The sequence below is a fragment of the Rhipicephalus microplus genome, chromosome 1 (genome assembly GCF_043290135.1).
Source record: "Rhipicephalus microplus isolate Deutch F79 chromosome 1, USDA_Rmic, whole genome shotgun sequence".
NCBI classification, from domain to species: domain Eukaryota; kingdom Metazoa; phylum Arthropoda; class Arachnida; order Ixodida; family Ixodidae; genus Rhipicephalus; species Rhipicephalus microplus.
In genome coordinates, this window is record NC_134700.1 from 71602556 (window position 1) to 71629847 (window position 27292).

A 27292-nucleotide genomic window follows, 5' to 3' on the forward strand; every position below is an offset into this window, starting at 1 on the left:
CACTTTTATTTCGCATTTCTGTTGTGGGCGAAAAAATAACGCCTTATCTTGGTTTGGGTAAGTCTTGTTATGCTTACACGTCTGTTATCGCACTTGACAGGGCAGCGACGTTTCTGCAACGGCTGAGTCGGCACGCACAGCGGACAGTAGGTAAGGTAACTGATGGTATGTTAATAAAGTTTTAAGCAGTGTTGGAGCTCACAAGTGCCTGGTATGTTCTATTAGCCGACAGGACTTGGTGCCAGAAGTTGAGAATGGAGGAAGAATACAAAGACCTGTGTAAAGCCTCCCTGAGCCTCCACGCTCAGAATTCAATGGTAAAAAAGGACGCTAGAATAAACTGGTAGTTTATGGAGGCACCCCAATTATGGAAGACTTATTCTAAGAATTCTAATTCACTGGCTGGTTTAGGCTTTTATGCATGCTGTATATCGACTACGCCGAATTTCTGAAATTACTGTTGTTTGCTGACCTACTTGTTTACAGTGCATTATATGACTCAAAATAAGCAAAGTAGTTCATGCAAAGACTTAAAGAACCGAAGTATAGTTAGTACGGTTACTGCTAGAAATAGAAACATACGCTCAGAAGTATTTTTCAGGCAACGAACTTCAACCACGCACTTTCGCGCCAAGGTACTGCCACAAGACGTACTACTGCAGTCGGCGGAAACTGTAGTTTGAGTGACACAGATCAGTGCCTTCTCCTGCTACGCTGGAAGCTTTCTCTGTGTGACGGTGCGGCGATCTCTGAGCTCCGCAAGGAAATTCATCTTGGTCGATGCATTTCAAAATTGGTTCAAAGCTTTGTTCAGACCCATTTTTAAGGGCGATGCTCCTTAGGGCGTGAAACCTGCGTCTCCTGTATGCAGTAGCAACCTCTTGTTTCAGTCGTTGAAATGTCCGCTGAATGGTGGTGCTTGCATGTGATGATTATATTATGAAAGCATGCGAAATTTGGTATTTATAATGTTCACTAGATGGACCAACGGATGGACAAACAGACATACAGGCAGACGGAAATGCGGACAAACATATGACCAGAGAAATGGACGGATGGACAGACAGAGGCACGGATGGACAGACAGACAGACACACGCACGACGTCCGCGAACCCTGAGGACCAATTTTGTTTGAAACAAAAATGTAATTTTTGATGTGCACAAGCAACATTGGCGATGCATATGGGCGAAAGGCGCACATATTTGCTGCTGTAGGCTTTCTTGTAGTCTGTTTGTGTGCTACTTTTCTCGTAGTCTGCTGCAAACCAGACGGCAGCAAGTATATAAGCACAATCGGACAAATTCAAGCCACTTTTATTTCACATTTCTGTTGTGGGAGGAAAAATAACGCCTTATCTTGGTTTGAGTAAGTCTTGTTATGCTTACACGTCTGTTATCGCACTTGACAGGACAGCGACGTTTCTGCAACGGCTGAGTCGGCACTCACAGCGGACAGTAGGTGAGGTAACTGACGGGATGTTAATAAAATTTTAAGCAGTGTTGGAGCTCACAAGTGCCTGGTATGTTCTATTAGCCGACAGGACTTGGTGCCAGAAGTTGAGAATGGAGGAAGAATACAAAGACCTGTGTAAAGCCTCCCTGAATCTCCACGCTCAGAATTCAATGGTAAAAAAAGGACGCTAGAATATACTGGTAGTTTATGGAGGCACCCCAGTTATGGAAGACTTATTCTAAGAATTCTAATTGACTGGCTGGTTTATGCTTTTATGCATGCTGTATATCGACTATGCTGAATTTCTGAAATTACTGTTGTTTGCTGACCTACTTGTTTACAGTGCATTAGATGACTCAAAATAAGCAAAGTAGTTCATGCAAAGACTTAAAGAACCGAAGTATAGTTAGTACGGTTACTGCTAGAAATAGAAACATACGCTCAGAAGTATTATTCAGGCAACGAACTTCAACCACGTACTTTCGCGCCAAGGTACTGCCACAAGACGTACTACTGTAGTCGGCGGAAACTGTAGTTTGAGTGACACAGATCAGCGCCTTCTCCTGCTACGCTGGAAGCTTTCTCTGTGGGATGGTGCGGCGATCTCTGAGCTCCGCAAGGAAATTCATCTTGGTCGATGCATTTCAAAATTGGTTCAAAGCTTTGTTCAGACCCATTTTTAAGGGCGATGCTCCTTAGGGCGTGAAACTTGAGTCTCCTGTATGCAGTAGCAGCCTCTTGTTTCAGTCGTTGGAGTGTCCGCTGAATGGTGGTGCTTGCATATATGATGATTGTATTATGAAAGCATGCGAAATTTGGTATTTATAATGTTCACTAGATGGACCAGCGGATGGACAAACAGACATACAGGCAGACGGAAATGCGGACAGACATATGGCCAGAGATATGGATGGATGGACAGACAGAGGCACGGATGGACAGACAGACAGACAGACACACGCACGAATGAACGCGGGCAGCGCATGAATAACGGTTCGCCGAAAAACCACTGGTAGTTTAGTTCAACTCATCAACATTTAATCCGTGGATATTTTGTGATCTTTTTCGACATGCAAAATGCAGCGGCGTGTCGATAGATCGACCGGACGCTTGTAGATACACATCCTTTTCTTAACCTTGATCTAGGATGCCGAATTCGTGAAGCGTGCTTGCGTATGTCACATACTTCTCGCAAGATAGTCAACCCTGATCAAAAACTCGCTGTGCTGTCCACAGGAAGGAATGCTCACCTGGAGGGCCAGCAGCTGAAACCAATGAGTTTTCAGACGTAGATACTGGTAGTGAAGAAGAATTGGTACAGCATGGGCGACAAAAGCACTTAAAAGGAACCGGCATGAAATAACAAAGAGCTAGGGCTCCTATATCTGCATAAATTGGTCAATAGTCTAACTGTGAAAGATATGAAGACTTTGACCTTGTTTTCTGTGATTGCGTAATTTTAATGCGAAACCTCAAAAGAACTTTTTTACCAATAAAGCAGAGCAAAAAGCTTCAGTACCTCGGTTTGGCCGCACAGTCTTGGTCTCGCGAGAACACCATGAAGTTCATTGGCGCACCAGAAAGACAATTCACGAAGCCTTGAAGATTAAGGCTTGCGAAGATATTTCTGGGTACACGAAATTAAAAACCTGGCTGTTCAATGTACGAAGAGACAATCTCATCAATCAGGAGCTTCTGTGAGAATTGTTGGGTGACTTATTGCTTACCAGGAAAAAAAGTACAGGGAAACAGAAGCGCCTAATTATTATGAATCTCAGGAAGATACACGAACCATTGAAAAAGACTTTCAATTTAAAGTGAGGGTTTTCTACATTAGCATCTTTACGTCCGTGCCACATATTTTTTTTTTGCTGGAGGGAGTGGCAGGCACAGGGTGTGCATGAACCCCCAAAACTTTAATTTAATTGTTCATGCCAGTGGCCTACAACAAACATCCGAAGACCACTTCGCTACATTGACTAATATTGAAGACTGTAATTATAGTGAATGCGCACCCTGCCCTGACACAACTTACGCAGTGAACCTGCTTCAGAAAAGCCTCGTCCGTAATTTTGAGAGCAGAGACAGCATACGTGTTCAGCAATAAATAGGCGGATTTCGCTGCTCACTCAAAACCATCGTTGTCACACAAGAATTTTTCAGCTTTGGACCCAAGCTCAGTCAGCTTAAGAAACATTATTTCGTTACCAACCAGCAGTCCGGGTACTTCCAAAAAATATGGTCATGTTTGAGTCTTCAAGAGGCTGTTGCAATGAAAGATTGCACTAAAAAATTAGTTACACTTCAGGACGCGCTCAGTCGTACCACTGGTGAATGTACAGAACAAAGTGCACCTAGTAGTTGTCTACTTAATTGACAAGTAAAGCACCCGTGCAGGTGTTTTTGTGCTTTGTTTTGCCATTATTTCAGATTGTCCGGAGAGCGACAGTCGCAATACACGCATTTGAGTGCGTAATACTGGAGGTAGTGGAGTGAGACGTGCCTCAAATAAAAAATATTGATTATTTTTTCCGGCGGAGGTTCTTCTCAATATAAGATCAAGACAAACTTTTTGAACCTTTACTACCACGAGGAACTTTTCGGAAGAGTGGAACGTCTTCGCCACATCACATGGAAAATGAGCATGCGATGATGTCAGCGGCAAAATAAAACGTCTGGCAGTAAAAGCAAGCTTACAGAGGTCGAATGATGGTCAGATTCAGAGAACACACGATTTATTTGATGTGCTTAAAGCAATGTTAAAAGTAACTTTAATTTGGTTCCCTTGTTCAACAATTTCAGAAATAGGAAACAAACTAATTTTGAGACCTGTCATGGTGCTAGTTATATAAAAGACCCGACAGCTGCACTATTTCAGACCATCTACCTTTCTGCCCTTTACGTGTGACTACCTTCACTCTCTCATTGAACTGAAAAAGGCATTCTGATGGGCAATATAGCATAATTTATTACTATTGATTAGGGTATGAACAAAAGATTACACATAAAAAAACGCGAACGACAAAACATTTACGTTGCGGAAGCAATAATTTAATTTTTATCATTGATAAAAATAAAGCACTGTTTTCCTGCGAATATCAACTACCTGAGAAGAAGAAACCATTTGATTCATGCACCAGTGGGAGATCAAATGACGCAGAGGCAGTGAATGGATACCGTTGCCCATGTTTTGTTCATCGACATTACCTTGGGCTGAAAAAGCCAGTTATGAAGAAGAATAAACAAGTCGGTTCTAATATGTACACTGAATACCTAGCCAGAACTTGCTTGAGCAACTGCTGCGGTCGTGATGTAGGCCCTAAAAGTCACCAAGAACGAGCACGTGTTTCACAGGCAAAACAGGCATCACTACTTCCTACCCCTGACGTTGGTTGTCCACATCAAAAACAATTTTTTTTATTTTAGGCATACTTGACAGGAATAAAAATGGCTACATAAAAAAGGCTTTAGATCACATCATGAACTGTGTCATGTATTATGCATGACAGTATGGATGCCTAATTTATGATTAGCCTTCCCTTAAAAGTCAATTTTTGTCAACTTCACAAGGACTTTTCCCAATAAATCTTTGTTTAGAGACGTTTAAAAGATATTTAGCAGATACCACGTCCACTGGTAAAAACAAAAACAAAAGTTTTTTGCGGCTAGAACGTTGCCGCATTTTTTTACAAAAATTGTCTTTATTCGCATGTTTTTCTGCTTCTTTGCTAAGCCTACATACGTCATAGAAGTAATATATTGTTGTAGTTGTGACGTCACGTGAAAAAACATTGACAACATAATGTTTAAAACCAAATGCGTCGCCATACCCTGTTTGAAGGTTACATACACATGATTTATTCCGCCTTACTTTTCCTTTCACCAACAAATTCGAAGGATGGTCACGTGACTACACAATTCTTCAAAAGAAATACCGCACTAAAATCACTCTCACATAGCAACCTTTCAGTTGAGTTTTTTTTGCAGAATCACTGGTTGTCAAATTTTAGGCTGGCCCGTTTCACTTGTAATAACCCATAAGAAAGTTAAGCTCCCGAATGAAACATTCTTTTTCTTTGAATATATGCCTGAATTCACCCAGCGGATAGCAGCAATCAGTGGTCATTTGTTTGTTTCTGTCATGGGCGCACTGCTACCAGCCGGCCTTGGAACCTTAGTAAGGATAGAGAGCAAGTTTACCGCTGACGTTAAGTCCTGGACGATGTCATGCCACTATACCTTCTGAATGAGCCTTTCCCTGATGGCAACATTGTTTTGCACTTTGGCAACTCCCTCATTCACGAGGCCAAAAAAGTAGGAGCATTACTGACGTCTTAGTATTACGAAGTTCTTGCATGGAATGCACAACCTCCAGATCTCAGCATTATTAAGAACACCTGTGGCACCAATACAGCGCCAGTGTTACACCGGAAGCTACTACGACTCTCGGCGGTGTTACGACCGGTGCCTGGCCCGACGAGGGAGCGGTGTTCTTTCTGAAAGAAGTCGCCGAATAGCTGCCGGCCTAATGTCGGCCGTAAATTGTCCTAACTAGCCGGAAAGCAAAGCGCCATGTCATCAGATGCGGTAAACAGTTCCCCGAGACAAGCCCGATGGTTTGCACAGATGCAGCATCTTTCTTCGAAGAGAGAGCGGCGTCAGCCCCGAGGGCAATTCGCCCCGCTAATTGAGCGAGCAGTTGAGTGAAACCCTTTGAACTTTCTTACTGCGGCCCCTTTGATGAACCATTCACCTGAGCGTGGGACCTCTACGCAGCGGCACTCACACGAGAGGGAGCAGCCTCGTTGGTGCCACAATGTAGTACTGTGACAACGCCTCAATAGTGGACTCTTATCTGGGCGGGTGCGGACTTCACCCTCGCAAGATGTATGTGACATGTGATTGGACTGTTCAATCTACACCCATTCCCTGATCTAGGATTCTGGGGAAAATCTACCCTGTATAATGAGCCACACAGCTCATTGAAGGGAGCTCGTCATGCACAGAATGTAAAGAAACTATTTGTTAAGTTCACCTTCCTCTTGCCTCGGCATCTTCATCTTTGTGAGAGATCCCGTGAGAGTATCTGTGTTAGTATTTTTTTTCATGTATGTAACGCGCTAGTTTGTTTTCTGATAGCGTTTTCACATCTTTGTGTGTCTCTACTGTTATGCCTCGTATATGGGGGCTTGGGCTTTCCTCAAGCGAATTGTTTCGCTTTTCGCCCAAGCTTGCCCACATCTTCAGGCTGTAAATAAACTTTGATTTGATTTGATTTGATTTGATTTGATCTCGGGTCTCCGGTGAGTGCAAAGGCTGGTCGCAACGGCGCATACACTTTGGACCACTGTAGAAAAAGAATGGGAACAACGTAGAGCCAGCTATGACCTTTGCGCATGAAGGCAGGAAGAGGGCTGTCATTTCCGCTGCCGGAGAAGCCACTGGATACTGAAGCAAAAAAAGTGCTCGAGACGGAATTTAGCGCAAAATCGCAGTAAAGTTTCGTCAGAACTAGCTATATAGTTCGGACCAGGTTCTCGGTGGTGAAGCAAAGCCGGGTTTGTTGCTTGGCGAGGATGATCACCGCAGTCTTCGTGACTTTTCCATGGAGGAAAACGCCTTCACCGCTGGATGTTTTACTAACCGAGCTTTATGTACATAACTATTTACAATGCAAAAATGACAGCAAAGGTAGGGCCTGCAGTGGGGCCTAAGGCGGTCGTGCCGGTGTCCAGCCGGCAAGCTCTCCTAGCACCAAAGACGCCTCATCTTTTCCCGGGTGCTCCTAATACCCTCCCGTACTGGTTGCACGTGGCCTTCGTCAACACCAGACAGGCAGTTTCCTGGAACGAGCAGGAGAGGCAGAGTAGGTTGTGGTGCCAATTTCGTGAAGGCCTCAGGTAAGCAAAAAAGGGGGTTTCACCAATCCAGATTCGCTTCTGGGAAGGCGTGTCGTGTTACCAAGAATGAAGGAGGCAGGGGATGTCACGCAAAGCGCGACCTTACACCTTCCACCCAATCGTCGTTCATCGGTGAGAGAATGTAACGAATTAAACGATAAAAAAAGGTTCACGCCAAATGCTGCACTACCTGAGGAAAAAAACATGTCCGCGCACACGCTCAACCTGCCGTGAGACAGCACACACATTCAGTTTGAGAACGTATGACTGCAGTCGGTCTGATGGGCGAGAGTTCGCATTGCAACATACCACCTGCACAAAAGGGCTAGGAAATCTTTGCGATCACAAGAAAATTGGACCCCCGTGGGGCCCGGCTTAGTCCATCAGCCCACCGACGTGACAGCTTTACGCCTTAGGGCATGCTGCATGTAAGGTGTGAGAACGGGTTGTGGTTCGCGATGACAGTTACCTTAGCTCTAACACCACATGCCTGAAATTCCTTTAAGGCCCGAATTATTGCATATTCTTCCCGTTCAGTGGTAGACGACCGCGCCTGCGTCGCTGTAAACCAATCTCTACCGATGGCGGTCGACTCGGAGCCGCTATCTTGGATTTGCGTCAAGCACACACCTACAGCTACACTTAGATGCATCGATAGAGAATACGTACAGTGTTTGAAGGAGATTTGGAAAGGCAAGGGATGTCGCCGCTCTAGTGACTCGTGCATTTCACCCGGCATTAGACAGCCTTTCTTCGCCGGCTTTTTTGTTGGGCACGTGTCTTGACCACTGCTACGTGCACCCCCATGTTCTCCTTGGGAGGGACGCGCAGCTCTTCCCATTCATCAGCGAATATTAGGCAGTTCATGTGGACCGATCTGTTCTTAAGTGCACACAGTATGTGTCACGGCATCGATGTCTTGGATAATAGAATCTGAACCCTGTCACATGCGAGGGACTACAGCGAGCTTCGCCTTCTCCTTCTCACCGAAGGCAGATACTAACTCTACGGTAGCATGTGCCTTAACGGGGTGCTTCGGTACGCTGCTTACTCGCACAACCGTGATGTCTGCGCATCTGTCGACAACCGCGTCGAAACCTTTTCTCTTCGCAGTTCGGCTGTACCGCCTGGAGCACTGAAAGAGGCTCGGCCCTAGTAATTGAAACGCGCACCGTTACCATCGTTGTGCACTTTTCCCGTTCGGAGTGGTTTAGGTGATCACCACTGAACGAACAGCTGTCTCTATAATGCCGCCATCTGGGGCACCGTTGCGAACGTGACTGGTCTTTCCCTCCCCAGAAGGGCTTATTCCTTTTGTACCTTTGCACCTGTGTCTCCGCCCGTTGGGGAAGCTTTTGTTCGCTGAGCTCCTTAAAACTTTCATGAATCGGCACTTCTCTGTTCGTGGCTTCCGCTTTTCTGCTTGTGCTACTTTCTTCGGTACCCTCCTCGAACGTCTGAAGTAAACGAGCTAGATCAATGGCTGCCATCCAGGCCTCACCTTTCCGCAGTTTAACACCATTCCCCGCTTCTTTGGTTAGAACGGCTTTATTTGGTCGGCGACGAAGAGCTCAACCAGGCGTCTAAAACAGGAGGCGCTGTGGGCACGAACGTAGAAGTTCAAATAACTCTCAACGCGAGTTATGAAAGGCCTCCTTGTGTCACGGCGCCGTTTAGTGACCATGAGTAATTGCCTGTAGAATTGGGCTGCTGACTTGAACCAGACGGGTACTTGCCCGTCGGCAGGGAACTTTGGGAATGCCCCTGACAGCATTTTGTGCCATTTGTGCATAGTGCCAGAGGAGCTTCATTTGATTGATCCGGGACGTCGAATTGCCCCCCGACGTCTTGCGTCCACGGCGGGCTATCTCTTTGAAGTTGGGCGATCTGCAATTTATTTTCAAGTAATCGCTGTTCTTCTTCGGCGAGCTTGAGCCTGTACTCTATTTTCTTGTCGGAAATGGAGGGAGCGGGCGTGTTACGGATTTGGTCACCTCCACCGTTCTCGCTCTTAATCCCCATTATGCTTTCAAGGTGCTTGTCGGGACTTAAATGCCCGTATCTAGTGAGCATATAAGCAGACCAACCCACACAACACAAACCTCATCAGGAGTATGACAGGAAATGCTCCCCTGGCACTTTCTTTTCGGTAGTGTCCGCTGCTGTGTCGAACTTGGGTCACCGGTATTCTCGGTGCTGGCGTCCTGGCGGGATAGCTGGCTGGCTTCGCGTCCATGATCGGTGCTTGAATGTCCGCTCGGAAAGCTTCTCTGCGTGGTCCCGGCGGAGACGGCTGATCTCAGCGCTCACGGTGTGCTGCAGGTTAGGCTAGTTGTTCCCTGCTGGTACTGCTCCAGAGCTTGCAACTACTTTGTTGTGGCGACCCTGATTCGCCTTGACCCAAGGACTTGTCCAGTGGTCGTTTGCGGAGTGGTGAGGCTGTGCGACTGTGCCACTAAATTTTCGTCCGAACTCGGTGTATGGCTCGGACCAGGCTCTTGGTTGCGAAGGAAGGCCGCGTTCGTTGCTTCGCAAGGATTATCACTGCTGTCTTTGTGACTTTTCTCGGAGGAGGATGCCTTCACCGCTGGACGTTTTACTAATAGAACTTTATGTACACAACTATTTACAATGCAAAAAAACTCCCAAGCATTTCCCCGAGGGTGAACATGGTTAAATGCGAATGCACGGGGTGATGCTATGAGGGGTATTTATTAATTCGCACTATTATATTTATTAATCACACTATGGTGCCTTTATGGTGTAATGGTTCCTGGGAATCGCAATTTGATCACACGGTGGAGTTTACGTTAACTCACTGGCGAATGCCAACAGATTTTATCTTTACTCCCCCTGATAGCATCACCCCGTGCATTCGCACTTAACCATGTTCACCCTCGGGGAAATGCTTCGGAGTTTAATTACTGATGATGATGATTAAAGTGTAATTAATGAATTTAAGTGTTGTTTGTCATGAAGCATTCGTACACAGATACATTATATACGAAGTATTATTTATTTACACTTCACGATTTTCGTACGATGCGATGCATTGTGTTTCGTACGATGCATTGTGATGCACGATTTTCGTACGATGCATGTGTGTGTGTGTGACGCGAGCGCGTCACACACACACACACACAAACTACACTACAGATTAACACCTATTCGTGTTATCGTTGTAGCTCACGGTTAGTACCAGCGCTTTGTAGGCAAGCAGCGCTTTGTAGGCGTACCGAGAAATGTACGGTGAGCGGATCCGGCAAGACGGAGCGGACCGTACAGTTCCTACTGAACGCCAAATCTATGAAGCCACCGTTGATCGTGGTCGGAAACTCGAGAGACAGACACGTCATCGAGTAATTGTTCAGCATGTGGTCAACCAACCAGCCATTGTCCTTTCTAACGCCCACGTTAAAGTCACCCACCACCACAATCGGAACCGAGGGACGCGCGCGCACAGACTAACTCTCCATCACCGCATCCATCTGCTCCAAGACGTCATCTCTCGAGAAATTCGGGGCCAGGTAGACTGTCACAACCAGGACGGCATCGCCGGAGTAGGCACCGGTGTAGACGGCGGCGTACGGCGAGTCGTCCTTGAGCGGCGAAGTACACATGGCATGCGAAAGGACGTTGGCGTAGACGTGTCCAACCAAGCACACCAAGCAACCAAGCGTCCGGACGAGCAAAGTCCAGGGCTCGCGCCCTCTCCCGCGCGGCACGTTCACTGTCTCGAACGGCTTCGGGAACGTCCACGCGCGGTTGACGATTGCGAGCGGCGTCTTGACGCCGGCCTTTATCGCCCTTCTCCGCCTGACGCTTGCGTTGTCGTTCCGCTTCTTGGGCAGCGTTCGCGGCTCGATGCTGACGCCTCATCTCGGCCTCGCGAGCGCGCAGTTCACCATCCGCTGCACGCTTCGCCCGCTTATCCTCGGCCTCGCGAGCGCGAAGTTCGGCATCCTCTGCACGCTTCGCCTGCTTGTCCTCGGCCTTGCGAGCGCGCAGTTCGGCATCCACTGCACTCTTCGCCCGCTTGCACTCGGCCTCGCGAGCACTCAGTTCGGCATCCGCTGCACGCTTCGCCCGCTTACGTTCGGTCTCACGAGCCCTTCGCAGCGCCGCCTTGTCTTCCAACGTCGGCGAAACCACCGCGGTACCGTCACCTCCAATGACGGGTGCAGTGCTGGCATTCGGTTGTACTGCATTCGTTGTTGATGGTAGCGTTGCCTCCGGGACATTCATCGCACGACCCACTCTCGACGGGAAACTGAGAGAGAAGGCGGGCGCGCGAGAGAGAGGGGTGCGCGCGCAGCTGCAGCGAGCGAAGAGAGCGGAGGAGCAAGCGAAGGGGGAGGGGGACGCGCGCAGCGGCGTTAAAGATATAAGGCGCGTTACTGGCACCAATATCAGCGTCACGTCCGTGGCTTATTCGGTAAAGCGTCGCGCTGCAGCCCGCCAAGTCCTCTTTCTTTTAAAGATAGAGAGAAGACTGCGGACGCCGCCGACGGCGGTGGATGGTTTGGGGTCGCTTATAAAGTGTATTCACACTTAAAACGACAGCAAAAATATGACCCGCCCTGGAGCCTAACGTGGTCGTGCCGGTGTCAAGCCGGTAAGCTCTCCTAGCAGCAAACGACACCTCCCCTTTTCCCGGATGCTCCTATTATCCACCCGTCATCATTATTCGTGACCCTCGTCGACACAAAAGAGGCTGTTTTGAGGAAGGAGCTGGGGAATAATAGTGAGCTGCGCCATCTTTTCTCGAGAATATGTCCGGCAAGCAAGAAAGGGGTGCCACGCCGAGCCAGCTCCGTTTCTGGAAAGGCGTGTTACCAAGAAGGAACAAGGTGGGAGATGCCACGCCGGGCGTGACCTTAAAGTCGCGATACGTTTCTATTTGAAGTCGCATAGAAGCAGACCCGCACTTTCGCTTACCTTCATGCTGCGATATCCACAAGGAGTATGTAAGGTGTCAGATAATCTAATTTTGTTTCAGCCATGAAAATCGTTTGCAACTTCTATGTTTGAATAAACTGAGGATCCATTCAACTTCTATCAGGTTCTCATATGTGGTTTTATTTTTCACAGGAGAAAAAGGTAATATGTTAGTGGCTGTAATTCACGTAAATAAATATTCTGTTTCAGTAAATTGTATGCAAAACAGTTGCAATAAACTATTGATCTTTACACTGTAAAGTGAACGAAGGAATTGTTTTATATACTATTGATTGTTAACATTCTCGCCATCACACGCCTACGAACAAGAGCGTAGAACAATGTCTAAGAACTAACCATCAACAGCACTCTCTCACAATGAACGCGAAATTCTCGTACACACCAGACTCGTTAGGGCCGACATTGAAGTTTCTGCGTTAGCGTTGCTTTGTGAAGTATACATAATAAGTTTAGAATTTCTTGCCACTTCTTACCTAAAAGTATCTGTTTAATGTATTCAATTCGAAGCCACGAAACTGTATTTTTTAAGCATTTTTATTACGAAGTGCACTTTACTAGCGTCAGTACTCTGGTGGTCTCCAAGTTGCCACAATAAATCTAAAGGCTGTTATTGGCTGCAGAGAACACGTCACATTGTAAGCAGAGTTTGTTTCACGGCAGTGCAAGCTCGGCGCACCCCAGAGCACGAGCGATGTAGCAGACGACGCGAAGCCACGCCTACAGGTATTGCCACGCCTGAGTAGGTTTCTTTCAATGCGCAGCTGTTCCAGGAGCAGGGGCGCCGTGAAGCAGGGTAAGGTGCTCGCGCTTTGACTCTTAATAGTGGCCGTTACTGTACAGCACACCGTTCGTAGACAGTGCATGTGGTTCGCATGTGATTTCTTGTATTTTACAGGCCACTTGCTACCACATCGCGAAAAAAATGTGCACTGATTCCAGCATGCTTTTCTTGAATCTCAGGGTGGGCATATTTTTGTCAGTTCTCTGTGGAACCCCTAAGCTTGCCCGTGGACAATATTGACGTGAGTGGTGCGAAAGCCATTTGCTCTACGGAGACAACATCAAGCTCTCCCGATGCCTCTCCGGAAAGTATCACGGAACTTATGGAGGCATAGCAGAACTGTTGCACTAACTCGACTGCTTGGCAGCATTCAGCTGTGTGTACCAGACTTCTGCTATGTCAAAGCTGGAACCATTGGAGTTCAACGGAATCTAAGACAATTCTGGAGTTTGGCCAGAGACCCTCTGTGTGCAACTCGCTAGGCCTACGCAGACGACCATGAATAGCTTGACACCACTGACCACCTTAGAGGTCGCTTGTCACTGAAATGGTATCAGGCAACAGTCGTGGCCGGAATAGGTAGCTACTGTGAGTGCTGCTTTGGCAAACCTTTTTGAATCAAAAGTGGGTCTGACACGAGGTCCACTGAGAGCGAAGCTCAAAAGGAGCCCAACCTCGAGGCTGCAACTGCGCACTGCCGCTCAAGGGCAGATGGTTATGCAGCTAGTGAAAAGATAGAAAGCATGCTGGACTGTGTCGCCGCGTGGTCAGTGGCGCCAAGAACATCCCTGGCAATAGCTCACAGCACTTTCTATTCACATATGTCGGAAAAGCTGCCCTCATAATTGCCATAGCTAGAGCATTCGGAGGCATCAGCACATGTTGTACGCTATACCAACGCCATCACACCCCAACACGAATGCTGGTTACACAATGAATTCCCGACCGCTCCAAAGACCTGGCTTCTCCAGTCGATTACAAGATGGTTCTTAACCAGTTGAAGGCCTGCCCTGGAGGGTCGCCCCGCCGCGGTGGTCTAGTGGCTAACGTACTTGGCTAGTGACCTGCAGTTCGCAGGATCAAATCCTCGCTGTGGCGGCTGCATTTTCGATGGAGGTGAAAAATGCTACAGGCTCGTGGGGTCAGAATTGGGTGCATGTTAAAGAACTCCAGGTAGACATAATTTCCGGAGCGTTCCACTAAGACGTCTCTCATTGTCAAATATTCATTTAGGTACTCTAAACACCGCATATCAATTATCATTGAGGCTTACTGAAGTTAGTTTTCTAACTGCAGTGACCAGCGCACTGTCGATGACACAGACGTTTGCCACGCGCTAAGTGCTGTCCCCGTGCTCGAAGCTGACGGTCATGTGCCACGTGAAGTCACTCTCATCGAGGACTTTCCGGGGAAGCTTGTCTTTTGCCGATGACGCAGATTCTGAGCGGGAAGGCTCAAATTCATGCTTATACGCTTTGGGCAGGGTCACTAGTAGGCTTGCATACAGGACTAGTTATACGGAAACCCTAGCGTCCGGCGCATGTCGCAGTAGGAGCTCCCTAAAAACGTGGCTTGTTTTGCCACCTTTAGTTGCTGCCGTACCATAGCCTCATTCGCAGACTAGGTGTCATGTTTGTTGTTCTGAGAATATATCATTTAAAACAATAGTGCTTTCTTTACAAGGCAGTACAAAAAGGGTTTTCGGTATTCTTAGCATTCACAAGTATAGCCTAGCTACAACCACAAAAATATTGCACAGTACTTGTTGCTTCAAACCAACCAAAAGCCAGCTGTTTTAATCGTCAGTTCACATGACATTACGTCCCTTTCCATAACTGAAACAGCCAATTTCTGTCGCCAGAGTTCTAAATCGAGATTGTTTATTTTGCCAATTACAAATATAGCAGTCTCGATTACGGCGTTGCCACTTGTGCAACAATTTCTTGTAGTTCACAGCACCAGAAAAAGTTTTTGAAAAGTACGTGCTAAATTTGCGTAGCAGGGCAAGTTTAAGCTGTCTCCTTATGAAGAGAGATGGTCAGAGTCCTTCCTCCTTGTTTTACGAGCAATCAAAGTTGAAAGCGCCACATGTGGCACCCAGCTAGAATTAGATCTGCTAGAGCCGCGTTGATCGGCAGAGCTCACGCATAAGCTTGCTTTTTTATCATGATTTATGGCTCCTACGTACCACAGTGTACTGTCCATGAAACCGGTGAATAATATAGTAAAGAAAAGAAATAGTAAAGAAAAAGTTTTATCTCTAAAAGGGATGAGGAAGAAATGAATCACTTCAGGGATAAAAAGATTTTACACGCTCATTAGACATGCAAAGCACAGCTCGATGTTATTGATTGGGACATTATGGCTAAACATGCGGGCGACGTCAAACGTCCTCCGAAAGTATTCTTACACACCCTCTTCCAGAATGAAAGGGCGGCATTCCTCTACTTCATAGTCTATACGGTACGCAGGTTGGAGATATTGTTCCTTTGTATAAAGTTCAGGAAATAAATACATATCAGTGTGAATACTTCTTGTTCGGTTCTGCAAAAATGTTTTTCCAGGAAACATATGTAGTATTAGTCTTACTTGTAAAATGAGCTGCGGCAAATTGATTGCTCTTTTAAGCATCGATTGTTCATGTTTAATATCGATGTCTTAGATGATATTGTAAGGGGTTTATTCATTGCAGCAAGCTATGAAAACATTTGTTTAAAGATGACAGACGTAACTTACCCATTTTTCTGTCGTCCGATCAGTGATATTCAGCGGCCTTTCCTTTAAAAAGAGAGAACAGAATACTGATCAACATAGGGCAGAACAAAAACGCTTTATTAAAAAGGTAATTCTTCTGGTGAGAGGAGCCCTAGTTGTGAGTCTCACTGGCCTTACCCGAAACATCGCAAAAATAGGCGAAACAAAAATAGGCGAAATAAGCGAAACATCGCAAAAATAACGAGGACTATGGAAGAGTGTGCACAACACTAGGGCTATTTTTCAACATTTTTGACAGCTTAACCGCTAAGAAAAGATCTGCATCGGTGTGAAGCGATTGGTCAGATTATTACTTGTGTTTTAGCCCATAGCAATTGTACCTGCTTCTTTTCGTTGCAGCGATAATATAGCACACTACACTTTCACTGTTTCAAATATTAAACCGCAGAACCACCACAAACGTAAGGAATGGTTCTTCAAGAAAATGCTCTAGTCTGAGGGCTCTGATGACAGAGAAAAGACAAAAAATTTCTGCATATGGCAACTCAACCATAAAATTGGTGTACTACATAAATTATAATAAAAGCACTATCTTAATTGGGCTGCAATCGAAAAGAATTTTCAAAGCAGCCATACCAAATTAAGCATATATTTACAGATTTTACCAACTTCACTCATCCCAATGTGTGCTGGGTGTTGGTGTTACTGTGTTCTGTGAATGGTGCTGATGTCTAAATGAGGATGCTGACGGCATAGCACCAACAATCAACTGATCCTAGCTGTTTCAACCCAGCACCTCAAATTCTTATTTGATTTCACAGGTATATGATGCAGCAATTTCCTTCAAAATTAGCCTCAAGAGGTTCAACCGTCAAATCCTTTAAGAAGATGTGTATATTTCAAATAACATAATGATATTGACACCGTTCATCGTGCCTGATCTTCTACTATCGCATGCAGCATGAAAAACTCCAAACATACATTTCAGCGTTTTCCCCAGCCTTGAATTCTTTCATGCTTGCCTGAACAACCTACTCATCGCGAGTTCATCAGATGAGCACTGTTCACATCTGGATTCTGTAATCCAACATGTGAACAAGGCACACTTGTCAGCATAAGCAGGTCTGCATTTGATGTCCAAAAGCTTATTTGTCCTATCCTTGTGTTCTCTGCATCCAGTATTCAGCTCTACCAAGGCAGATTTAAAGGGTTTGAGAGTGTTCCATCTCCGAATACTAGGTGCTGATAAGCCCTACAAGCTCCTTTGTCTCATTTTGGTGAACTACGCACTATGCTAACATTTTGTACTATGCTGCCTGGCCATTATGCATATACCCTCCACTTCGTGCTATTGATACACAGAAATGCTACTATATTGAGCTCCCTCAGACCAAGAACTCCAATACAAACTTTTGCGGATCAACAGATGCTTGCGGGACAGTATATGCTACTCCCTGAATATCAAATGAGAGCTCCTCTATACATCGTCGTACGACATCTCGAATGCAATTTGTGCTAGATCACCGACTTGTCAAAGGAGTACATATGGCGGCCAATCAGTTCCCTGACCTGTCCTGAAAACTTATGCCCACTATCTGAGCAGCATCACAGCATTTTTTGTGGAGACTGAAGCCAATAGATCCTCAAGAATCTCACTGAATCGTAATGTTGGCCCTGTAAAAATGTCCAGCAATGTCAATATGCGACTGAATCTTGAAGTGCCACAAATCAATCTACTCAGGTGGTTCGTACACCTACGTGATGCTATACTAAACCTTATGCTATTTGCTTGTGAAAGTCTTTAGATTTCCCGTGTACTTGGGTGTATTTGGAAGACTCTCTGATCGCGATATACCTCATTGCGCTTACAAGTGGGCATAAATGGCTAGTGCTTGTCATTACAATATTACGTGGAAGAAATCACGTGATTTCTTTGTCATAGAATACGTAAGTACATCTCTTATCAGTACACGTTACACTCCCTCAGTTACAATCATTGCATGCATATTCCCATGAACTGCAGCAGATGTCAAACATACCCGCAACATATCATAGGAGCTGTCGAAATTGTCATTGACGCCCTCTCGTGTAGCTCAAGCAACATGTTCACCTTTCCCAGAAAAATATACAACTTAAAAAGTGGCGACTGGTTGACATGACAACAAATTATACAATCTGAAAGAAATATAAGCTTCGACGCTGCTAGACTTTCAGTGGTGCAGGGTCGTTTGCCAGTAACGGGAGACACATTAGCTTCAACACATGCTGTGACCCAAGAACTGACCATTTATGCCTACTTGCAAGCACAACTAAGCATATTACTAGACTGTCTTTCATTCCCAAATACGTGGGAAATCCAAAGGCTTCCCCTGGCAGATAACGTAAGGTGTATGGCATCACGGGGTTTACGTACCACCACTGTCAAATGCTTCGCAGCACTTCAACATTCAATCACATTGTGGCTTTGCTCGCTATGCTTGCAGGCCCAACCACTTGATACAGCGACGTTTGTGATGATTTTATTGTGCCATTGACTATACTGCTGCCTTGCAAAAGACAAACTTGTAGGCTTGTGTTGATTGCATGGTTCAGCGTAGGGTGGAATATATTATTACTCCAGATATTTCTAGGTCATGCACAGTAGCTTCTGCTTTTGTAGCTGCTGGCAGCATCACTCACGTCATCCTTGGTCCCAACATATAGAGGAAGCCAATATGGACCGAAAGTATTCCACCAAGCCCTACCTCCCAATGAGCAATAGAATTAATTAAACGTATATGCATGACATTCAAAGCAGACATTGGTTGCAACACTGTAAAAACTTGCTCTAGGCGTGGCTGTAGGCCTACCCAATGACCATGTTCTTTTACTCTGATCGACACGAAGCCCACCTTCTTGCCAGTGACTACACATCTCGTCTATGTTACATCATAAAGGAGCTTCTACCTATAGCTGTGTGACACCGCATTGGAAGGCACATATAATAGCAGTGAACTAGACCCTTGTACATGCATGCATAATTAAATGATATGGGCTAACCATCCTTTATTGGTGTCATGCTGCCAAATGAAAAAAACATTTCTCTCAAGTAACTTTTACGGAAGTTTTATGAAAAAAGACAGATAATTCACTTCCTATGCAGAAGTCAACATCAGTACACAAATAGCCTGAAACAGCGAAAATATCCCACTTACATAACATCAGTAAACATTCCCCACAATGCCATGATTAAAATTGCATGTTTACTAGTTGTCAAGTCAATCTAGCAAACAAAGCCTTTACCGGCATCATTTCTTCAGGCAAAGTGAAAATGACTTTTCTGTGTTTTCTGCATTTGTTATAACTGAAATATTGATATATGTGCGAAAAAATGCCCCATTGAATTTGTGACACCTGAGTTATGATGGCCACAAAAATTATTGAATATCAGCTGTAATGTTATTATATGATTCAGTAAATTTATGTTTTGCATGGGTTTCAAATGTCCTAGGTCTCGAGTGCCACAAATAAAAAATAAGAATGTAATTTCAAATTTTTATTACCTGGTACTTACGCTCACGTGCTATCTAAAATAAAGTGTAACTTCAGGTTTGCTGTGAGCTTAACCCCTGCACCCAGACCACACTTAAAAAAGTTGAGGCACTATTCTAAACACCTGAACTTTCAATTAGTTGGAATAAAAAAGGTGTAGTCTTGCATTTCAGCTTTCTTTCATTTGTAGATCAACAAGCTCGTGGTCGTAAGTCATGCTTAATTGTCTTTCTTAACTCATTCACATCCTAAAAGCAATGAAGCTTGTAAAGCCTCATTAGCAAAAACTAAAGAAAAAGACCGTTCATGTGCCCCTGAACAGCAAAAAGCAATATTCACGTAATTAATGTGATGAATGCTGTATACCCTGTCGTACATCAAACGGTCCCCCAAACATTTCGAGAGGTATGCTTGGTCATAACTCTGACATGGTTTAGTTAATACAACTACAGAAGCCAGAAAGCTTGAATAGGACTGACAGATTGAGTTGGTATGAATTAATGGTATTAGAACAGTACAACAAAGAAGATTAAAAAGAAATGAGCCACAGGAACAAAAGTGCCCATTCGCGGCTGAAGTTTATTCAAAAAACAGAACATATATAAACTACATCTACATGACAATACGCAAAATTGACAAGCAGTGCCAAAAAAAATTAAAAAAACAAGTTTTACCCAAGAGTGAAGGATTTGTTTACCTTGCGGTATAATTGAAAGAAAGCTGATGCATGATTGTTTTTCATTTTGACTGTACCTTCTTAATTACTTCTTTTTTTTTTCAAAACATCATCACAGGACAACTCACGAAGCCTGCGCTCGTGCACGTTACTCAATAGTCTTTATCTTCTTTGTCGTGCCAATCTAAAAACCAGGAAGCTTACGGGATCTCAAGATTAGCTATAGTAGTTCTGTCCCTACTTGTTTATGTGAAAATTCACTAGTATGAGCTCTTTTCGACTCCACTGTTGCCATAATTGTTGTGTATCTTCTGCCTGAAGAGTTCTTTTTTTGGTCAACTCTAGCACACTGAAACAATGCTACTATTCAGACTCCCGGCAGCTTTAGTGCAATGAACTGAATTCGCCGCTGACAGTAAGTCAATGCAGCGAATTTTCCTGCAGTTCACTGGATCAAACACACATTCAAGGCAAATGAAGTAAGAGGACAGCTATTGATGACATTTTTCATATTGAAAAAGGTGTTTGGAGCAAGGCACAGTATTATATTTTAAGAAAGGCCATATAAATCGAGGAACATGTGAGCCCTATCTATATACTTTTAATATTAATAATATTATAGAACTTGAGAGCCGATTATGACAGAGGATATACAAGAAAGCACGTTGATTGTCATTCTCTGATCAGCTTCCAAGCCTCACTTCAGCTTAAGCAAGCCTCGCTTTATCCGCTCATTGCATGTAGGAAACTATTAGAAACACAGCACAAATATTTCTCAATAATATACACAGTGTCACTAGAGCAACAATTTGGTTTTTATCTCAAACACAGCTCAAGTATGCAATTTTTAAAAGACGTCTCAAAGTTTACATGCCTCGTTTACTGATATTTATGTTTTTCGTGCCTTTCATTAGGCCCAACTACTACACTAACATGTCAACGTGAATATAACAATTGGATCAGATGTGAAAGGTGGTCAAAGATGACCATGCAGGTCATTGCTCATTTACTCCAAGAACACCATCTGCATGCAGCCTTACCAGTGCCCTCTGTCTCCTTTCATTTGAACACCCTCCCAGCAACGATGAATAGGGTGAGCTTATTAGAGAGAAAATTGGTGAGACGGTTTCTATAAACCTGGAAGCAACAGTATTTTGATCACGTAAAGATTAGTTGTGTGTGTATATTGACACGTGCGGTTCTTTTGGTTTACGAAGGAAGACGCTATCACTTTCTGTTAAGCGCAACGCAGGCCGCGTTTATCTTGTATGCCACTCTGGAACGCGTCACGACGCGTGTATAAAAAACTGACACGTGCGGTTCTTTTCGTTTGCGAAGGAAGACGCTATCACTTTCTGTTAAGCGCAACGCAGGCCGCGTTTATCTTGTATGCCACTTTGGAACGCGTTACGACGCGTGTATAAAAAGATGTACTCTCTCTTATGTTCTGTCTTTAGCATCGGGACGATGCTTTTTCAGAGGGGGGTAGTGACACGTGCGGTTCTTTTGGTTTACGAAGGAAGACGCTATCACTTTCTGTTAAGCGCAACGCAGGCCGCGTTTATCTTGTATGCCACTCTGGAACGCGTTACGACGCGTGTATAAAAAACTGACACGTGCGGTTCTTTTCGTTTGCGAAGGAAGACGCTATCACTTTCTGTTAAGCGCAACGCAGGCCGCGTTTATCTTGTATGCCACTTTGGAACGCGTTACGACGCGTGTATAAAAAGCCGGCGCAGTGCGCCACTGGGGGTCTTTTTTTTTTTCCGTCGGCCGACAACTGTTCACGCCGCTGTTGCTGTGAGTTGTGTTTGGCCCTGTTTTGCTGGGCACAAGTTCGCCCAATAAACAGTTCGCCTGACACCGCCCTGACTCCTGCGTGCTTCCTCTCAAGTGCTGCGTGTATCACAACCTCGTGACAATATGTATATGCCCCTGTTTTACATAATGCTGATGGGCAGCACGTCATGGGAACATTCTTATTGTGTTTGTGAGGTTGACATTTCGGTTGGGAACGTTGCGTCTTCCCAGTCTTCAAGATTTCTTGCGGCATCCACTCTAGCATAAGTTCATGGTTGGTGGTTGACTTGTTCATTGTGTCGCATTGTAGTCTGCCTTCATGTCTCGTCCACTTGCGGTCAGCACTTTTGCGGGTATGTTCAACAGTTGTACTGAAGCTATTGTAAGGAACCCAGGTTCAAGTATCTTTAATCAGTGCATAAGAGCTGGATTCGAGTAATGGCTTTCTTCTCCATCAGTGGGTGTTCCTTTTAATGTTCTTGTGCAAGAAAGGCATTGAAGGTAGGTTTTCACGACTTTTCAATGCTGTGCATGAACTGCTGACATAACTGAAAGGTTTTTATTTTTGTTGTGGTGTTGTCTCAGTCAGGGCCACACAGCCTCTTATTGCTTTATAATATTTCGCTTCGTAGGATTGCTCTTTGCAAGTTTCTTCAGCACTATGTACTATTATGAAAGCAGGTACTAGCAGATGCTGATTGTGGTGCTTTCATTTGGCGTTCCACATACTTCTCGCTAGATTCATTTGCACACAAAGCAAGAAGTCGAAGTATGGTGGTTACATTTGGTTTGAGTTTTCTGTAGTTCTTCTTGCATATTAGCCAGGGTCGGTGCCAGGATCGCTTTATACTGGGGGTGCAGCCACGATAAGCGAGGCTCTTCAGGAGCAGCAGAGAGGCGGGGAACTTGGCCATTTCGTAACGACTGTGTTTCCTCTTAGGAACATAGTCGTAACACATAGTCATAACACAGCACAGGGGTCAGGCGAAAATTGGGAAATGGGGGGGGGGGGGGGTGCTCCAGTCTAGCCTCCCTGTGCCTACCCTGGCACCAGACCTAAATCCAGCCTGTGTCATTTGACTGCTGACGACCTCGTGTGACAGCTCTTCCTCGTGCACTCATTGTTTGTCAGTTACTTACTCGCCTTATCAATTGAAGGCTGTTCATGTGATGAAGATGAACCTCCGTCGTTTCTTGTTTGGTCATTTCCGGGTGGCGTATCATCGGTATCTTTTCTCAGTGTACCCTTATTTTACTTGGCCGGAAGATCAGCAACGTTACAACTTTGAACTCGTAGCATTTTTTATGGACTGTAAAAGTAATCACCGCTCTTTTTTCCGGCATTCCGTTTTGGATGGTTGGCACGGCGGTACTTCTCCTCTCAGCTGGTGAAAGTTTTGTAAATGGGACTTTTTCGCTGCAGTCTCCTGGTACTGGATGCAGTGCTCACTCAGCCAGCCTTATTGGCACAGCAGAAAACATGAAAAGTGTGGAATAACCATTGCAGGTGGGCAATTTCTTGGTTGCGGCTGGTGTATCTTTGCAGTGGGGATGTCCTGAGTATGTATTACTAGCTCTACAGGCAAAACCTCTTCTTTTAGTCAGTTGCAAATCACGTGCGAAGAGTACTAATAACAATTCCGAAAATATAGCCCCTTCAGGTGTGTATTATGATGCACTGCCGACAAATGTGGCAAATTCAGATAGCACAATCACAAGGCACTCGATATTATATTCCAAGGAAGAAAATGATGTGTTCTTTTGTGTGAGCTTCAGCAAGCCATTACAGTTTCTATAAAATTAGATACTTCTTTATTCTTCTGTAAATTATATTTAGTTTTGATATAAAAGAATGAAATCATAAGCTCTTTATGTGTGTGAAAATTAGTTTTTCTTTGCCTTAATTTCGGGAGAAGAAAAGCAACACTTGGCGTTTGTTTTAGAACACGATTTGAACAACCAATCAAAGATAACAGTTCCTTCACTAAAGAGATCAGCTACCGTTGTGAGCAGCAGACTGAGGTCAAGTCAGGACATACCGACGAGGGAGAAGGTTCAATTCATCTAACGAACTATGTATTTTACTCTATTCTGGCCTCAAGTTGACACAGCTAGCATAAACAAATTGCATACACAAATGTCGCCCCTGATGTTAAAGGTTATATTTGTTTATCTTAAAATAAAATTTATATTGAAAACATAAGGTCGCGCAAACATTGACAAAATGCTTGAACATGGGCCATCGACTCATAACCTGTGACATAGGTGGAACTTTGTGTGGTGGAGGGTTAGGGGGATGACGTCCTTGGTCTTCAGTGCTGGCAAGTGGACTATGTGTTATTTGGTTCTCGGTATTCCATTGCTGAAAATTTCAGGGGTGGGCTATTTGCCCAGTCTCCCATTCCTTGGCTACACCACTGCATTGACTATGAAGCACCCATCTTGCACTTTTGTGTCTTCAGTGGCTCATCAATTAAACTGCCTCTCTGGTCGACACGACTATTTAGGCCATGGATAATAGAGATAGGCTAAATATCTTGATCTGCATGTCAAACAAATAATGAAAAGGGTCGTTTCAGTTTGAAAAGTACTTGAACTGGTATAGCGCATTACGGGGAAAAAAGAACGGCCGAGCAGACCGACACAAGAAGACAGAGCGCTCTGTCCTCTTGTGTCGGTCTGCTCGGCCGTTTCTTCTTCCCCGTAATGCGCTATACCAGCTCAAGTACGATGAACCAACTCGCCCAATCTTCAACACTCAGTTTGAAAAGCCTTGAGAAAACATGTTCATATAACACATGATTATGAAAGCCAATGAGAACTTCAAGTGTGTAGAACAGTATAAGTCCTAAAGATATAAAGTCAGGGAAGAGTGATATGCACCAGCTACTTTGGCCAACTGAGCCATTCCTTGCTTTCAGTTCTGTTTGACTCTCCCACTGTATATAGGATGTTCTGAAGACACATACCCCACAAAAGTGCACACACAGTATGTGATAATGAAGGCAATTGAACTAGTTATTCACTGATCACAACATTTCTGTTTGCTCTTCTGCACTTACTTTGGAGCAAGGAAACTATAAAAATAGGATTGAGCTAGATTGAGAAACACTGTGAGAAAGAAATGGCAAGATCTCACATGCCAAATATACAAAGAAATGCACAGCTGCTGACAACACAGGCAACAATCTTCAGTACTACAAACAGTCACTCACTCGTAGCTTAAGGTTTTTTCATAGATATTGCCTTTCAGTTGTGAGAATCAGTCCTGACACCAGCTATCAAATGACCCTCCTCATGTTCTGGAGATTACAGCAATTTTTGACACATTTTCCGGCCTGTAACGTGTATGTCCAATGATTTCTCGAAAGACAGCCAGCTGGCATTAGCTGCCCCACTAAATGGAAAATTAATAAAGGACAGCTAGTGTGAAATAAAACTCTACTTTACAGGAACCAGCTTGCCAGATCTGTACAGAGCACTTTCTTCTTTCCCCAGACTTGAGAAAAAGCATGAGGGAGAGGGGCGGAGAGGGGTCTGTGGTTCTGTATTTCATAAAACAACACGACGCCGTAAACGTGCGTGTTTCTTGTATATAAATGATTTAGTCTACGTGGTATGTGTCATATGTGGTAGCACATATGAACTCACGGAAACGTTTTTTAGCGCGTCGTACTGCGGGTTCAATAAAGTCTACGTACTGCGTAAGCTAGCTGATGTTTTGGCTACAGTAGGGCATTGTAAATATATATATATATATATATATATATATATATATATATATATATATATATATATATATATATATATATATACATATATATATATATATATAAGGGAAAGAAGTGTATACCTAAGGGCTCGTTTTTCCGTGTTTTTAACACAATAATAATGAGATATAACAGACAGTAATGCCAAGGAATGTACAGGGGAAGTTATTAACATTAATGGAATGTAAATAAGAAGAAAGAAAAGTGGATGAAAAAATTACCAACTGTAAGCAGGAATCGAACCTACGACCTTCGAATTACGCGTTCGATTACTGTCTGTTATATCTCATTATATATATATATATATATATATATATATATATATATATATATATATATATATATATATATATATATATATTCAACAAAAAACGTTTCACAACAAAATTGTAACTCGCGATGACCCAAGGAGACAAGGTGCCCCACGCCCACGCATTCCATCACACTTTAGCAACCGCTCGCTGCAACGTTACAGGTAATTCGTGTGGTGATTGCGATACAAGATTCGAGCATCGGTGCGTGTGTCAGATTAGGGCATATGCGTGTGTTGTACGATTCATTCACCGTAGCGCAACTGATAACTCCAGTTCTCACACGTCAAAAACTTGTGTGCCGCTAACTGGTACAGCGCTGTGAACGCGAAAAAGTCAAATCGGTCATGGCGATAGCAGAACAGGACACGCATTACGATACGCTTTGCGTCGGATATCCACAAAATCGAAAGCGCTTCGCGAGGCGTCGCCAGCGAGATGCGACAAAACGAACGCCGGCGTATGCGCGTGCCGGTTCACGTCGAAGTGGGTGACGTACGGCAGTGGCATCCACGGTTGCTTCATCGCACAGATCTGCACAATCTTCATCTGGGAAACCATCGCATCGGACGTCTGACAGGCGACAAACTCGATAAATGTTTATCAGTAAAACAGTCTACCTTGCGAAACTTCAGAGAGAATAAAATGAGGGAAAGGCAGGGAGGTTAACCAGAAAATGGAATTCAATTCAACTTCAATTAACAATCAAGCATATCAACTAGGTGTGCATGATTTAATGACAAACTTATATTATTTATGCGCCCGGAATATTACTCTCTCGAACTTGAAAAATTGACACGTGACTGAGAGGAGAACAGCGCCAAAAGCAGCAGACGCAGAAATTAGCTCATACTGGTCCAATGTTATGCCAACGAAGTTGACTCTTTAGCCGTCACCGGCAATAACGTTCGAACGACGGGCCAGTTGCATGGCTCCACCCATATTGGCTGCTGGTTGTACAACTTGGTCTAATGTGTTCGTTCTAATACGCCGGCACGGCCAATGTTGGCGGGAAGTTCTGCATACTGGTCCAACATCACCGTTCTATTCGGCTGGCACAGCAATTATTGGCGGTACGTTGTCAATGCTGGTCCAACATCACCGTTCTATTTGGCTGACTCAGCCATTATTGGCGGTACGTTGTCAAAACTGGGCCATTCTTGGGCTATGAATTGTCAGCTATTCCCAACATTGGGCCAACATTTTGTGCTGCCTGGGTCCTGATGCTCTTCAGAAGTGTAATGGCCATAACCCGGCATCAGCCTACAGTGTGCTGGGGATGAACGTTTCGCGGGAAGGAAGAGAACTGAATGGCAGCACATCCGGCAATTGAACAAGGTGATCCTCTACGAGCGTTGGGCTGAGATCTAGGGCGGACAGAATTTGCCTACCGGT

General features: G+C 44.6%; 1 protein-coding gene across 1 annotated transcript in view; it reads right to left on the reverse strand.

Annotated features, from left to right (window-relative positions):
- LOC142765396 (uncharacterized) overlaps positions 1-27292 on the reverse strand; it is a 60128-nt gene that overhangs the window by 26593 nt on the left and 6243 nt on the right. Inside the window, exon 3 of the mRNA XM_075866295.1 lies at positions 15831-15872. Coding sequence (XP_075722410.1) covers positions 15831-15872 — 42 coding nt within the window. The remainder of the gene's footprint in view (positions 1-15830; positions 15873-27292) is intronic.